The sequence below is a fragment of the Jaculus jaculus genome, chromosome 17 (assembly GCF_020740685.1).
Source record: "Jaculus jaculus isolate mJacJac1 chromosome 17, mJacJac1.mat.Y.cur, whole genome shotgun sequence".
Taxonomy (NCBI): domain Eukaryota; kingdom Metazoa; phylum Chordata; class Mammalia; order Rodentia; family Dipodidae; genus Jaculus; species Jaculus jaculus.
The window spans coordinates 24765924-24783478 of NC_059118.1; the positions used below are offsets into that span (position 1 = coordinate 24765924).

The following is a 17555-nucleotide window of genomic DNA, read 5'->3' on the forward strand; positions in this document are numbered from 1 at the left end:
AATATTCCAGGTAGACCAAGCTTGGAGGGCTCTCTGGCTCTGAAGACATTTTTTAAAAAGTTAAAATGTTTCACTGTTTTTATTATTTGTGCATGTATATGTATGTGTGTCTATGACAGGTGTATGGGCATGTGTGCGCCCTGGTACGCCTGCAGACATCAGAGGACATCCTTGGGTTTCTCTACTCACCATCCACCCTCAGATGGTCTTTCTGACCAGTGCTGCCTGTGAACCACCCGTTTCCTCTGGTTCAACCTCCCACAGCCATTGGTGCATAGGTGTTACAGACGTGTGTCTACATTCATGTGAGTGCTGAGGATCAAACTTGGGTGGTCAGCAAGTTTGCAAGCAAATGCCTGTAACCACTGAGCCATGCCCCAATCCCTAGTTATTCTAATACTCTCCATCACGGCACTTAGAAAACTCTCAATGCTCAGTGTCTGTTTTTCCTAACTAGAATGAACAGCTCAAAAGGTAGGAACCTTATCCACCTTGTTCCACACATATCCTGAGGAGAAACACACAACAGGTCTTCCATAAGTACTTACTGAATAAGTAACTCAATCTTCCTGTGTCTATAATTTTCTTATAACAAGAGTGTTACATGGAATAAATATAATGAAGTCCACTAACACATCAGTGCTATGTCAGCTTGCTTATTTCCTATAAAAATTGTGTTTCCTGGGCTGGAGAAACTGCTTAGCGGTTAAGGCACTTGCCTGCAAAGCTTAAAGGCACAAGTTTGATTCCCCAGTAGCCACATTAAGCCAGATGCACAAGGTGGTACATGTGTCTGGAGTTTGTTTGCAGTGGCCCTGGTGTACCCATTCTCACTCTCTCGTCAAATAAAGAAAGTTGTTTTTTTTTCTTTCTACACTCTAGTCCAGATTGACCTGGAACTCACTAAGATTTACAACCCATGACAAAACCACTGGAAAGGGATCAGCTTTGAAACTCTTTATAACTTCTTCCAGCATTACTTATCTCGGAATAACCTGGCAGAAAATCTACAGAAACAAACACACATGCAGAGTTGGAGCTTGAAACCCCCAAAAGATGAAGCTCTTCTTAATGAGGGCAGAAGTCACATGTGAGCACTCCCCCCTCCCCAAGGTAGGGTCTTACTCTAGCTCAGGCTGACCTGGAATTCACTATGTAGTCTCAGGGTGGCCTTGAATTCACAGCGATCTTCCTACCCCTGCCTCCCAAGTGCCGGGATTAAAGGTGTGTGCCACCACGCCTAGCCACTTTACCTTTTTAATAGAGCTTACACACAGGACTGTGAAATCTAAATGTTCTCATTTGAAATTAAAAAAAAAAAAAAAAGTAATGCATGGGCCGTGCACGGTGGCACATGCCTTTAATCTCAGCACTCAGGAGGCAAGGTAGGAGGATCACCCAGAGTTCAAGGACACCCTGACAGTACATAGTGAATTCCAGGTCAGCCTGAGCTGGAGTGAGACCCCACCTTGAAAAAAATTCAAAAAAAAAAGCACAGGAGGTGAAAGAGTGAGAGTGACTCCATGCACAGCTAGGAAGTGCTTGTTGAATGAATGCCTTCTAAGTATACAGTCATGAACAAAGCATCTGTACTAACAAATTGTCCAAGAGGGGGCTTCTTTTAAAGCCAGCCACTTGAGGGATAGGTATATCATAAAATCAAAACGCCAGCATACTATGGTATTCAGGGTTTGCTCTGGGTTTGCATGTTGTGAGACCATGTACTGTGTGAGATGGTTTTCCAGATGTGCTAATTCATAAAGCTTGTTTCAAAATAGCAAAAGGGCTGAAGAGATGGCTTAGTTAATTAAGGCGCTTGTCTGCAAAACTTAAGGACCCAGATTTGATTCTCCAGGTCCCATGTAAGCTAGATGCACAAGGTGGTACATACATCTGGAGTTCATTTGCAGTGGCTAGAGGCCCTGGCATGCCATTTCATATTCCCTGCCCCCTTCTGTCTCAAATAAGTAAAAATAGCACAAGTCTCCAGCTGATATACATCCTCCCTTTTATACCTGTGTGGATGGAAACAGTGGCAGGCAGCTTCAGGCCAAGTCATTTCGTAGGCCTGTTCCACACTGTCTGAGTATAAGTAGATATGCACCATTTTCTTACTGGCTCTGGACAAAGTGTCAGTGTTGGGAGTCTTTCTTGTAACCACAATTCTGACATCTGACTAGACCCCAGGCCAAAGTCCTTATGCGAGGGTTTTGGAACTTGAGTCACACATTCCCAACTATCTGGCTTCTGCACATTCAGAAACTCAGACACAGCCACCAATAATGCATTATGAACAATATTTCAACACTCTGATAATATAAAACAAGTCCTTTAATTTTTCAAGTGTCTTAAAAAAAACAATTTTACACTTAAGCCAGCCTTGAAGATAAGCACAAAATTTACCAGTTTAAACTTAAAACCAAAACCAACCAACCAACCAAACAAACAAAAAAAGACCTAACTCAAGCACCCACTCTGTGCATAGCACTATTCTAGGTGCTATGGAAGAGAGTCTGAACCTTAGAAACATGACTTCACTTTCTGGAATTGCATTATCTCTTTTCCCAGAGAGCAAAAATAAATAAAGTTGCTATTACTTCCTACAAATCTGGCCCTCCTCTTCTGGCTCACGGGAAAGCTTATTTCTGAAAAATTAATATATGATGAACTTCGCTCCCATTTCCCTCAGAACAAGAAAGTGGAGCTCCTTTTCACTAAAACAGAAAGAAATAAACAATTTCCACGTAAGAAAAATTATTTCTAATAACCATTTAAAAAAATTATTTTTCAATCTATTCTTTTTCTCTCCACAATTATGTTGCCTTTCCTTGCACAAGGCAAACTAGACACCTTTTCTGCTGTTTTGCCTTTCCTAAGAAAAGTACTGCATTTTGAAGACAAACCATTCCCAAGACCAGTGGCAAAAGTCTTCAAACAGCTTTAAAAGTGAGCCATCTGTATGACCTCACTGAAGTAAAAATTTTAAAAAACAGTTGGCACTAAGATAACTACTCCAAATATCTGTCTAAACAATTTTTAAAACTGTTTATTTTTTAAGAATGCATCCCCTAATCCAAAGTAATAATGTTTTAAAATTTTTTGGCCAAAAATTTATAAAACCTCTTTCAGTTCAACCTAATAAAAGTGATATCTAGAAAATACTTCACGTTAAGTGTGTCTTTAAAAGCTCAGGTTTTAAAGCGCTCCTAGGCACGGTGCTCTGGAAGACAAAGGTGCTTCTGCTGTTGCTGTGTTACACGCAAGGCATCCATGGCAAGCACAGCGTTCTGATGCGGAGACTGAGAGGGATCAGACATAGGCTCCCAGGGCAGCATGAAACTCTGAGAGGCACTGCACCAGCTGCTGAAACTTGGGCCTCTCCTCTGGGTCTAAGGCCCAGCAACAGGCCATCACAGCAAATCTGCAGAGACACAACAGCAAATTTATCAGTACTCCTGACATTCTAGGCACTTTGATGCCAGTTGTGTGTTCTGTTCAAGTGAGGAAATGAAGAAGGCAGGATACTAGCAGCTAATTAATGGGACTATGTGCTGGCAGATCCTGAATGATAAGGATCTAAAATGAGTTCTGTGGATTCTATGTGTGGATTTCGGTTCTCCATGAGAAGAAAACCAAACATAAGTATTTCAGCAAATGCAGAGTTTCAGAGAAATACAGAAAACACAGTCCAAAACAATAACCTGTGTTACCCTGTAAATGATAAATGAGGAATACCTCAGAGGAAGTACTACCTGAGTTCTAAGAGTCCTGGATCATTAGCAAGGCTACTGCCTTGAGCTGACACAGAACCCCCTTCATGGGATTCTGGAGACCACACTCATCTCTGTAACCACTTACCCCAGCCAGCCCCTGCCCATCCCATTCCCATGATGTAGAAAGCCAGCTATGTGATGAGAGCAGGAGGCACCGATGGCACTCACTAACCCAGAACAACTTCCTTAAGCATCAACTGACAAGATGATGATGAGAAAGGCTTTTACAAGCACCCCATCCTTAAGTCTTCTTAAACAAAAGTCAGATAACTGACATACTACCCAACCAGTTTCATCACTATGACACAGACTGTGGAACTAATTTGTATCTAAGATTATTCATTATAAACACAAGATGTCAGGTGCATGAAACAGTTAAAGAATCTGTCTGACTTGGGAGTTCTCTAAGAGTCTAATTCAAGTCTTAAGAGTCATTATCTCAAAAGGGGAGGCTCTATATGAATTTGGCAACTTGCTTTTTTACTACTTTTTTTTGTTTGTTTGTTTTTTGAGGTAGGGTGTCATTCTGGCCCAGACTGACCTGGAATATGGAGTCTCAGGGTGGCCTCGAACTCACGGCAATCCTCCGACCTCTGCCTCCCAAGTGCTGGGATTAAAGGCGTGCGCCATCACACCAGTAGCTTTTTTACTTTTATATATGCAATATAGTTCATATTTTTGAAATCAGAACAACTCACAGTTCATCAGGGCAGTTGATTGGCTGGGCTATTCGGTAACCATCTTTTAGGTATGCGGCCATCTCAAAGGGGTCGATGTCCACATAGGGTGTCTGGCCCAGAGTCATGAGTTCCCACAGCGTCACTCCAAAGGCCCACTAGGAAAAGAACAGCAGCAAAACAATGAGAGATTTAAAACAGCTTTCTGGTGCTCCTAACTACAGCCAACTACAGGCCAAAAAAAGGCAGCTCAACTAAGAGAGAAAAGTGAAACACGATTTATAATAAGTCTGTAGGGGTAGGGACGTAGCTTAGTTAGGAGTGTGCTTCCCTAGCATGCCAGAAGCCCTAGATTTAGTCTGGAGCACTGCAAAAAACCAAGCATGGTAGCTAATGCCTACAATCCCAGCTCTCGGAAGACAGTGGCAGGAGAATCAAAAGTTCAAGGTCATCTTCAGTGGGAAGGATGAGACCCTGTCTCAGAAAAAAAGTATCATGCCAAGTTAGAATTTTCTAGAAAAATGCACTTCTAGGAAAGCATTTTAATAAATGCATCCTTCAACTTGAATATTAGTATTGTTTTAAGTAATTAGATCTGTTGAAGAGTTAGTTTTTTTACTCCTGCTTATAAGCTATACCAATTCAAAATTAATGTGAAAATTTGTAACTATAAAATTTTGGCTAATTTAAGCAGCCAAGTAGTAGAAAATGAACACAATTTTAGCATAAATTAAGTGAAATATGCAAAATTATATAAAATATGTCATAGATTTTTAGATTGCTCATTTTGTAGTGCTGGAGACTGAACCCCAAATGTCATGCATACATAGCACTTGTCCCATCACTGAGCTGTGTCTCTTAACCCTGTATTTAAAAGTTTTAGCAGATGATAACATCCCGAGAAAGGATTTTCCAGCCTTGCCTGAGTAGTTACTTAACTTAGTATGTGAGTGCCCAATAGGTACAGGGACTAAGCAGAGACAGCAGTGCCTACTGGCGAGCTGCTTAGGGCTTCCCACTTCGGCCCTGCGTTGGCTGTACTGTGGCTCCTGCAGACTGTATGGAGGACAGGAAACACATCCACCTTTACCCAGAGCTGCTGTACAGCTGCGAAGGGCTCACAAGGGGAACTTCCACTGATCTGTTGCCACCTATGAGGCCTGAGGTCCCAGCATAACAAGCTGAGGAAAGAGAATGAGCCTGTGTACCACTGCACAATGCTCACGAGCTTCCACAGGTTCCATGTGTTCTGTGATGAGCTGTCAATCACATTTCATTTTCACAATCAACCCTGAAAATCGCACACTGGTAGCTTAAGTTTGTAAGGTGAGGGAACAGACTAAATTAGTGGCTTGCCATGTATTTCTTAATGAGTGAGAGAACAAAAATGAGGAGGAGTAAGAGACATATAAATTAAATACAAGTGTACCTACAAAATCTAGACATTGTGCACTAAATTTGTAATTTTTTTTACTAACAACAAAATCCTAACTACTTTGTAAAATACACAGATTGACTAACCACACACATCACTGCAATGACATATCACCAAAGTTGAAATTTCCATACCATGAAACTATCATTACAAATATAGCACAGGGGCTGATGGCTTAGTGGTTAAGGTGCTTGTCTGCAAACCCAAAGGGCACAGGTTTGATTCCCCAAGACCCATGAAAAGTCATATGCACAAGGTGGCACACATGTCTGGAGTTCATCTGCAGTGGCTAGAGGCCATGGCACACCCATTCTCTCTTTTTCAAATACGTAAAAATTTTTTAAATTCTATAAAAAGGGGGGTGTAGAGAAATAGCTTAGCAGTTAAAGCATTTGCCAGCAAAGCCAAAGGACCCATGTTTGATTCCCCAGTACCCATGTAAGCCAGCTGCACAAGGTGGCACAAATGTCTGGAATTTGTTTGGAGTAGTTAGGTGTGCCCATTCTCTCCCTGTCTCTCTGTGTCTCTTTCTCTCTCAAATAAACAAACATATGTATTTTTTCTCAAAAAAAAAAAAAAACACAAAATTTACCTTCAGGCTATATGTGCAACATATATATGAAACAAAACTGAATTCTGTGTTTAATCTTCAGTGCCAGCCTCGAGATACTTCTTCCAGGCTGAGGGAATAGCTCAGAGGTGGAATACTTTGTTAATACACACGAGAGCCTAGCTAGGTTCAATTCTTAGCCCTAAGAAAAACTCAATTCTTTCACCTAAGTTTGATCTTTATTTACTTATTTTTGGTTTTCCGAGGTAAGGTCTCACTCTAGCCCAGGCTGACCAGAAATTCACTATGCAGCCTCAGGATGGCCTCAGACTATCAGCAATCCTACCACCTCTGCCTCCCCAGTGCTGGGATTAAAGGTATGTGCCACCATGTCCGGCAAATTTGATCTTTTCATTGCTAAATTCTCACCTCAGGTTCTCACATGATATACTGCAACACCTAAAATCCACACACAGAATAGAATAATAACTGTAGCGCCATTCCTTAAAAACCAGCAAACATGATTAAAACATGTCAGGCGTCATACCTTTAACAACAGAAGACCAAATGGCACAAAGATGACATTAGAAAATTTGCTCTAAAATCTTGTGATGACTAAGCTATGTAAAATGTGGATAGGCTTATTCTCAAATCTCCTGCTTGCCATAGTTGGAAAGGGGTCAACCAAAAGGTCAGGCTACTTTCCCAGTTTCATGAAAGACCATGACAAAATCCACTTTAACAGCGATGGTTTTCTATTTACTGTAACCCTCTCTTCTCAACTTGTATTATTCTTTCTTTTCTGCCCCCCTTTGTGTGTATGTGTTGTTTTGTTTCTTTTCTTTTTCTGAGGCATGGTCTTACTCTGTAACCAAGGCTAGCCTCAACTTGTAACACCTTCCTCAGCCTTCTGGGTGCTGGAATTACAGGCATGAGACACCACACCAGTTGATTCTTTTACTTTTTCAGATATAGGATATTAAAAATTTGGGGAGGAATAGCTCAGTTGGTAAAGTACTTGCCTCATTAGCATGAAGACACAGGTTTGACCCACAGTACCCACAAAGAAATGATAGCATGTGCTTATAATCCCAAGCTTTGGAGGCAGAGAAAGATGGATCCCTGGAGCTCACTGGCTAGCCAGTCGAGCACAGCTGGACAGCTTCAGGCCTCAAAAAGTAGATGGATAGACAGGTGTGGTGGCGCATGCCTTTAATCCCAGCACTGGGGAGGCAGAGGTAGGAGGATCACCATGAGTTGAGGCCTTTAACATAGTTAATTCCAGGTCAGCCTGAGTCTGAGTGACACCCTACCTTGAAAAACAAAACAAAGTAGATGGATAGTATTTGAAGTTGTTTTCTGGCCTTTATATGCAAATACGCATGTACATGTGTACACACAAACTTGTGCACATATACGCCCACATATACCAAATTGAAAAAATAATTTTTCACTAATAGTATACTGGCATAATTTTTCAGGTATATTTGAAGACTTTTTTTTTTTTTTCCCTCATTTCAACCTACTTCAGCTGAGGTTACCAAATTAAGAGGCTGACATCTGGTTTCTTTAGGAACTTAAAATGCCAGACTGACTCTAGCACAGCAGTCCCCCTTATTCAGAGTTTGGCTTGCTCTCTGCAGTCTCAGCAGATAGAGAAGTGGTGTGATGAAATGTGCCTTCTACGTCATGCCTGGCCAGGGCCACTATGGAGCTTTCTGAGAAGCTGAGGACTGAAGCTGCCAGCAGACCTGGAAGGCAAGGTACTGAACAACAGAGAACTAACTATTTTTGTTGTTGTTTGGTTGGTTGGTTGGTGTTTTTCTTGCCTCTCTCTAGCCCAGGCTGACCTGGAATTCACTATGTAGTCTCAGGGTGGCCTCGAACTCTCGGTGATCCTCCTACCTCTGCCTACTGAGTGCTGGGATTTAAGGTGTGCGCCACCATGCCTGGACTGTGTGTCTAGATTTCTAAACAATTTCATTTCTGCTGTGAATCTGTCCTAAGGCCTATCTATAATTAGGAAAGACAGAGGACCCAATATAGGTGCCAGGAAGTCAGAATTGGTTGTTCATGACACTTTTGCCACTGCAAATGCTTAGAGACAGCTCTGTCAGAGTACTAAGACCATCCAAGCAAGTATGAAACAGAACAGTCAAAATAAGGCTCTAAAGGAACCAAAGGAGAGATGCTCAGAACCTTGCGTCGGGGCACTGTCCTGGAGGAGCACAATCACAGAATCTACCCCTGGGCTCTGCTTGCCTCTGAAAATGCATGAACTATTCCATAAGCCAATTCTTCTTTCCAAGGAAGTATAAAGAAAACTAAAATGGGAGTATTTAATCAAACTAAACAGTACTTTCTTAAGAACATTAGATCTTAGACCTCTATTTCCTAAAGTAAGGTGTGAAATCATCCTTTCATCTCCAGATGGCCCCTAATGTCTTTAATATTCATTTCCCTTAATGTGAATTTTTACACTTAAATAATAGGTCTATGATTGTTGATAAGTAAAATCTGCAACCACAAAGGAAAACAGCTACTGGTAGTCTAAACGTTACTCTATTAGGTTTTCTGTACTTCGGAAAACAAGCATCCCCTATTAACTCAGGCCTTGTCTTAGCTACCACAGTAGCCCAAGACTGCTCACCATGGTTCTTTATAGATGTGAGGGTCTCTTGAGCAAGTGTGCCCAGGACATGGCCACAACCACCCACAGCACTGGACAAGTAGGAGGAATGAGAAGAAATGTGCAACAGAAGCAAGTTGAATGTCTGTAACAGAAAAGCATAAAGGTACAAGGGACACGTTTCCATTTGCCCTATGCCCTAAAAACTGTTCAAAGACATTAAAAAGGGACCTCCTCACTGTCATAAATCACGCTGATAAGACTAGCATGGAATCTATTTCCTTGACTTGTTTTTCCCAAGAAAATGCTTTTTAAATACAATGTTGTATCATAAAGACAAGAAACCAGCAAGAAATTCTTAACTATGCTCTCTTGATTGCATTTACTCTCTTAAAAGAAGGCAGTGTCTTACAGCAGAATTTTATTAGCTACTACAATTAGCTTAATAATTCAAAGAAGACATAAATAAAGAAACCTATTTTCAGGTTGGTACTGTATATACATAAGTAGAATGATTGAGATGGGGAGGTAATATGATGGAGAATGGAATTTCAAAGGGGGAAGGGGGGACATTACCATGGGATATTTTTTATAATCATGGAAAATGTTAATAAAAATTGTGAAAAGATTAAAAAAAAAGAAATCTATTTTCAAATAAAGGAAAAGAAAGTCACATAATAAAATCTATGGTTGTATTTGCAGTTTGTGAAGCAGCTTAAACAAAAATGATATCCAGTTGGGCATGGTGGCGCACGCCTTTAATCCCAGCATTCGGGAGGCAGAAGTAGGAGGATCGCCATGAGTTTGAGGTCACCCTGAGACTACATAGTGAATTCCAGGAGACCCTGAGCTAGAGTGAAACCCTACCTCAAAATAATAATAATAATGATGATAATAATAATAATAATAATAATATCCAGACACTCTTAAGAATGCTTGTGATGAGGTCACAACTTGGAATATTAGAAGACATTTATAACTAGCTGAATCTAGATGTCCATATTTCTTAAGCTTAATAGTTAAAAGTTAACATTATTAGAATATCAGTGTATTTGGAAGCCTCAAGTTTGGCCAAACAGGCCATATGACTGAATGAGTGCATTAGTGGCATATCTGCTCTGGGGAAAACCAACTGCTCTCTAATTGGACTGGAAGCCCAATTAGGGTGGGAATACATGTCTGGTAGTGAAAAGCTAATCAAAAGCCTGTGGCAAAAAAGCTCATTTTTATCTGGCTAAATGCATATATTATTATCACCAAACTGCCCTGATAGCACTACACTTAATGTTCATATTCATATATTAATGCTGTTCTCACTTTTGGTTACAGAAGCTTCTCTTTTCAGATGGCGATTACCACTGGGATGACCTAAAAGGCAACATATTGCTGAGAAGAAGTGACAGAGGATTGCTCAGCACTGAAACATCTCTATCACACCCTCCAAGGCTCAGGGTCCACTGTGGAAGAGGTGGTGGAAAGAATGTAAGAGCCAAAGGAAGGACACCACTCTACAATGCAACTGCCCAGACAGAAATTGGCCTCAATATCCATGACCTCACAGTGTCCAGCAATACCTTCACAAGACATTCATAATAGGAGAAAAAGACGATGGCATCAAAATATAAGAGAGACTAATGGAGAGAGGGAGGGGAAATGACAGAGACGAGTTGTGAAGGGGAAAATGGGGGATGGAAAATCATGGTTTATTGTCTGTAATTATAGAAGCTGTCAATAAAAAATTAACAAGAAAAAAATATTAGTGTACTGAATATTGGATCTTCTCAGTTAAAATCATGAAAATAAAGCCCAGAGATGTAATGTACTATTATTTTTTTTGAGCCTAATAAATTTCTTTCTCACTTCACCTTCTTTGTGGAGTTAGTTGTGAACAGGAGCCTGGAGTGTATAGAGAAAAAAATTAGTGCATTTCTAAATAAATAGTGTAGAACTATTTTGTTGTCTTTCTTTGTGTGATGTGTGTGGGTGTGTATGCGCATACATGAGCACAGGTCCATGTATACAGAAAGCAGAAAAAGGCATCGGTGTGTCCATCCTGTCTCTCATTGAACCTGGATTTCTCCATTTTTTTGTCAACGTTGTTATTCTTTTCCAGCCACACTGGCTGACCAGTAGCCCCAGCATTCCTCTCATCTCCGCTCACCTCAGTGCTGGGGGTGGCGCATATTTCTGCAGTTCAATTACAGTGGTTGGAGAACCTGGAATGCCAATTCTCTCTCATGAAAAAAGAGGGGGGGGAGGAGCTGGAGAGATGGCTTCGCAGTTAAGCACTTGCCTATGAAGTCTAAGAACCCTGGTTTAAGGCTCGATTCCCCAGGACTCACGTTAGCCAGATGCACAAGGGGGTACACGCATCTGGAGTTCGTTTGCAGTGGCTGGAGGCCCTGGCGCGCACACATACACATACACACACTCTCTCTCTCTCTCTCTCTCTCTCTCTCTGCCTCTTTCTCTCTGTCTGTTGCTCTCAAATAAATAAATGATAAACAAAAAAAAAATTGTTAAGTCAGTCTTTTGGGCTTGACTCAAAAACATTTTTTAAAATGTATGCCATATATATATGTATTTGAAGCACAGTTGGAGTTTATAAGATAATTTAGCAAAGATTAGATTAAAGCATTTAAAGAGAGATACAGGGAAAACAAATGTGTGGATGTGAGCATCTCAAAATCAGCTGACTTAAAACTACAAAACCAAAGTTACCCCCAACCTGGGAAAACAGTATTGTTTAGTGTAGAAACTACTGAATAATTCCAACTATAATTCAGAATTTCTGAATAAAGATTTGGCAATTAAAATTATCTTGTCTTGAGGAGTACAATGGGTTTTAGGCAATGTACATTAGAGCAGCTTAATTTTGAATTAAAATTAAACTCTGCATTTTTCCTCTTATTTTTTGGAGGGGTGGGTAGGAGGGATGATCAAAAACAAAAGGAAATTGCTCTTTTAGAAAAAGCCTAAATTCTCTTCAGATAATCATAAAAATGGCTTTATATATGTAAATTGCTTTAGTTGGAATTTTAACTTTGGAACATTAATGTTCAAGAAACTTTTACCATTAAAGCTCTAGCAAAACAGAGTGGACTTAATTTCCTTCTGTTGTCCAAAGTGAACCCTTAGGGTTCTGTATCTAAGCTTTTGGATGTATTTTCTGTACCCAACACCAACTGCCTGACATGCCTCATGCCTATCGGGCTGGGCAACATGGAGCTTCTGCAGTTTCTGCAGGAAGCAGGTAACATTCCTTCTTGTGACCATGTATACTTCCTCTGTCCATTTCAAATGCCTAGTGGGTTGTGTTGTTTTTAATAGTTGGTTTTGAAATAATGAAGACAGATACAGGCATTTTTAAAAAATATTTTTAAATTTTATTTATTTTCAAGAACAGAGAGAAAGAGAGGGAGAATGCATGCAAGCACACAGGCACTTTAAGCTCCAAGGAACTCCAGGTGCATGTGCTACTTTATGTATCTGGCTTTATGTGGGTGCTGGGAAACTGAACTCCCATCAGCAGGCTTTGCAAGCAACAGCCTTTAATCACTGAGCTATTTCCCTAGCCTAACAACATATATAATGAAAACTTCAACAGAAAAAGGTTGGGAAATTTTTAGTAAATTGTTCATTCCCATCAAGAATGCCTTTTACCAAGATGCTAGTATGTAAAAGAAGCAATGTGGCAAAAAGAAAAAAATTTTTCCCTTCTTACCAAATTACTTTCAACATTTTTTTTTCCCGAGGTAGGGTCTCACTCTAGCTCAGACTGACCTGGAATTCACTATGTAGTCTCAGGGTGGCCTCGAACTCATGGTGATCCTCCTACCTCTGCCTCCCAAGTGCTGGGGTTAAAAGCGTGCACCATCACACCTGGCTTATTTCAAGAATTTTAAATTGGAGTTAATAGCTCTTTACTGAGGAAATCTCTGATAATTTTAATACCTAACTATAGTAACTTGAAAAATAGTTTCAAAGATCCACATCCTAAGCCTATAAACCAATAAATGAACCAATTATAATGATGTGGCTAAATGATAGAACTACCCAGAAACTGACCAAAGGAAGACAGTGATGTGTGGGAAAACATGAGACCACTGAAGAAAAGATAAAAATCCATCTTTATGATTTGGCAGCACTTGGTCAAGCTGAAACTGTAAACCGCAACATCCTAACACCTAACGTTGGGACACTCACGCCCAGCTCAGCGTGAAGAGTTGCTTCCTCGGCATTTTCCAGTGGGGAAGAACACAAGTCATTGTGGCCCAAAGTTTGGGTCATAGCTTATCTCCACAAATTAATTAACTGGTAGCTAACAACATTTGCTTTCTGAATAAAAAATGTCAGATAATAGTTACTAGATTCTGGGCTGGAGAGATGGCATAGCAGTTAAGGTGTTTGCCTACAAGGCTAACAGGATCCCAGCTTGATTCTCTGGGAACCATAAGCCAGATGCACAAGGGGGCACATGCATCTGGAGTTCGTTTGCAGTGGCTGGAGGGCCTGGCATGCCTATTCTCTTCTCTCTCTCTCTCTCTGCCCCTTTCTCTCTCAAATGAATAAATACATTTAAAGAAAAATAGTTGCTAGACTTTAAAAAGGGACAAAAATGTTGAAAACATTTTAAAACTAAAAGCTTTCTTCTCCATTGTGTTGATATCTGGAGTGTAGTACTTACCACATCACTCGCACTAGAGAACTCATTATTAACCAGACTTTCAAGAGCCATCCATCGAACTGGCCTGTTCTCATTGTCCCCTAGACAGTGGTAGTCCATGGGGAACAAGTCTCTGGAGAGGGCATTGTCTGTGATCTTCACTTGAAGCGTGTCATCTATGCTGAGAAGTAAGAATGTGAAGAAATAAGAATATCAAAGGCATCAGGGCATTAAGAAGCAAGGATCACTACCACCAAAAACACACCACAAATCCCACTGTGACTCCTGAAGAGAACCCCAAACTGAGGAAGCACTACCCACCAAGTGACCATGGCAAGATTGTGACACCTACACACAGTTCCTAGCAGCCAGGTCTTTGTGGATGACTTCCCTTCTTGCCAGGTAGCTCATTCCACAGGCAATCTGAATAGCCATGTGTACCAGGTCTTGCTGAGAAATTGCCTGCAGCAACAGAAAAACAAGCTTTACCAGACAGCAGGGAGCTTATGATGGTGGCTGGTTATTTGATTCCACAATCCTACTTCAGTGCTCCTATTCTCTGAGTTTTAAAAAGCCATTTCTTAACCACAGTATGTTCTTATAGCACTGTATTGACCATACTTGCATCAACTGAAGTCCTTATTCTGTGTTGACTCACCACTGACTTGACTGTGTCCTACAATCCGCTATATTTCTCTCTCTACAATCACCACATGATAGCTACTCAGTAAATGTTCAATAAATGTGGAATCTTCAAAGTAGTATTTCAAATGCTTGTTAGGTAATAATTCAGTCTTTTCTTTTAAAGCAGTAGTTTTTATTAGGAGATAATCCCCTGAGGGCCATTTTCAACTACTAAGTCTAGAGCTTGCTCCACTGACATGCTCCTCTAGATGTGCCAGTACTGCGGCTGAATGAAGTTCTTCCCCTGGTCACGCATGTGAGCCACAAACTACAACTCTTGCTGGGAACCGCAGCTGGGATCCTTTCAAGCTATACAGTATATCATGCACAGTCAACCAAATACTCAATGCAGATCTGAATGCAGGTTGTTCTGTTAACTACAATAAATGCATTATTATAAATCTTAAAATAAAATTAATGAGGTTAGAAAATACAGAAGAAAGCAAAGCACCCAGTATGCTTTATTGCCATTGCTGTCAGATGTTTGGAATCTGACCAAATGTTCATAGCTACAATATACAAGTAATGACAAGAAACTCTTGAATGACTGGCATCTTCCAGAGGAGCACATTAAGAATTATTCCCAATTATCTCCCACAGTCTAGACCTCTAGTCACCACCAGCTGTAAGTGTGATGGATGAAATGGCTGTCAACTGTTTCCACTCCTAGAAGGAAACCTAGGACACGTGTCTCCACGGGGATCTCAGGAAATGAATGGGATGGTGCTAGAGGAGTCTGTGGTGATTACAAATAAACACCATGAGCATCAGCCAAGTGTGTCAAGAAAGGAAGCATCAACCATTTCACTGTCCTCCAAATCCACAGGTTACAAGCATCTTCTGGCTCTTTTTGTGTATCTTTTACAAGTCCTTTAAACAATTTATATATGTATAACTATTAATACCAACTTTCAAAGACACTATCAGAAACTACTAGGAAATAAACGGTATTTGGGGAAATTTTTCTCACCTGTGGATTATTGGCCTCTACTAATTTGCACTGCCGTAAAAACAATTTAAGATTTCCCCAATTCATGTAAGGCAATATCACCATGGGTTTTTCTCCTTCTTCTATACACACATGAGTTATAGGAAGAAGATTTCTATAAAATAATACAAAGTTGGGAGAAAGACAAATGAAATTTAAAACCTTAGGTTTATTTTGAATAAAAAATAAAGATAGTTTAAACAAAACAAAATCCTAAACACACTTAAAAACACTATCATTAATTTTCTTTTACTTAAAATGCCATGTTTTTAAAACCAAATTTAAAGAGTTCCTATATATGAGCTCTCTCAAAAGGAAAAATGATAAAGACTGAGTTGTTCCCTGTGAACTGGATTATCTGAAGACACTCTGGTTACTCTGGTTACACTCAATCATCACTCCAAAGGATCACCACCAGCACTCAAAAATGGCCTGGCCATAAGGATTCCATGATATGTTGCTCTTAATTTCATCACACTCAGAAAAAATCCAATTCAGACAGTGCACAAGCATGTAATAATCAAAAAGGTCTTAAGAGGCTGAAATTGAGGCTGGGGAGACAACTTAGCAGTTAAGAGTGCAGGTCACTTAGGCATGATAGTCTTGGGCTACAGACTGCCAAGTTTGACTCCCCAAAACCTATTTTTTTTAAAAAAGGCTGGAAGGGTTACACACATATGTAACTATGCCAGTTTTTTTTGGGGGGGGGGGCGGCTGGAGAATTGCTGGGGCTTGCTGACAGCAGCTCTGGGTTGAAGGGGAGACTCCCATCTCAAGGAAACATGGATGAGTGGTAAGAGAAAATTACCCAATGTTCTGCTGTCCTCCACATGCAAGCCCATGGAGCACATACATCTGTGTGTACATACATGCATACACTGTACATCATATCATATCATATCATATCACATCACATCATATCACACTACACACACACACAGCTAAAATGTCTTTAGCTGATCATATGGAATTTGGAACTCAACTTTTGAAAACAAAATTAACTCTGTGAGTGACTATCTCTTTTAAGCTTTATTTTTCAAACTTATAACTTGGGGCCTTCACCAATCATAAAAGGATGCTATTATGTGCAAAATAAACCAAACACATGGTACACATTACTGTTCCATTTTAACTTCTTTGGTGCATATGCAAGTTTTATCCTATTGTGTAATGATATCTGGAACTGCTAACTTTCCCTAAGGTTATGTAACTACACAATTCGTTCATCTCTACTAAGCTGAAAATTCCTAACAGGCAAAAAGCATACTCTTCATGTTTATATTTCCTGCTTTGCAGTCTATACCATTAAAACATTTAATAGCCAGGCGTGGTGGCACACGCCTTTAATCCCAGCACTCAGAAGGCAGAGATAGGATGATTGCTATAAGTCTGAGGCTACTCTGAACTACATGGTAAATTCCAAGTGATCCTGGGCTACAGTGAAACCCTACCTCAAAAAAACAAAGACAGAAAAAGAAATTGAAACATACATACATAGTAGCCTTAAAAGCATTCCTACTTAGCAAATTCTTCTTCCGAGTGTACTAATTAAGAAAAATATCCACAAAGTTATAAGAAGCCAGGCATGGTGGTGCACACCTTTAATCCTAGCACTTGGGAAGCAGAGGAAGGAGGACTGCCCCGAGTTCGAGGCTACCCTTAGACTACTTAGTTTGGGCTAGAGTGAGACCTAACCTCAAAAATGAAAAAAAAAATTACAAGAATAATGTAGTAATAGTGAAAAGTTGCAAGTATAAATGGCCAGGAGTAATCAGAGAAAAGCAAAATATAAAAACAATTAAATGGTCACAGAGATGTTAAGAGAGCATGAGTAAACTTTTTAAGGAAAGTAAGACACGTATTTACAGTTTACAGGACAATTACATCTATGGAGAAAAAACAGCGGCAGAAATATGCCAGGGCTGAGTTGTTGTCTTTGACCTATGGAGCTATAGATAATTTCTATCTTGCTTTTATTTCCTGAAAATTTTTTCAGTTTAGCATGCTTAATATGAGCTGTAAAATTCTAGCACGGCCACCACTGCACAGGTGGCGAGCTGTGGCCTCTACTTGCTTGGGTCGGGTTTATGACCAGGGAGTGTGGACCCCAGGAGCTAGGAAATGAGGACTTGCATAACCTCTCAGGCTTTGCA

The 17555-nt window shown here is 40.2% G+C and overlaps 1 protein-coding gene across 2 annotated transcripts in view; it reads right to left on the reverse strand.

The window, feature by feature from the left end:
• Positions 1–2313: 2313 nt before the first annotated feature.
• Ryk (receptor like tyrosine kinase) overlaps positions 2314–17555 on the reverse strand; it is a 95504-nt gene continuing 80262 nt past the window's right edge. For both annotated transcript variants that reach the window (XM_004664337.3, XM_012950089.2), the window contains exons 11-15: positions 15385–15517; positions 14083–14192; positions 13752–13911; positions 4472–4608; positions 2314–3421 (exon numbers count right to left, since the gene is read on the reverse strand). In XM_004664337.3, the coding sequence (XP_004664394.2) occupies positions 3310–3421; positions 4472–4608; positions 13752–13911; positions 14083–14192; positions 15385–15517 (652 nt within the window). In that variant the 3' untranslated portion in view covers positions 2314–3309. The remainder of the gene's footprint in view (positions 3422–4471; positions 4609–13751; positions 13912–14082; positions 14193–15384; positions 15518–17555) is intronic.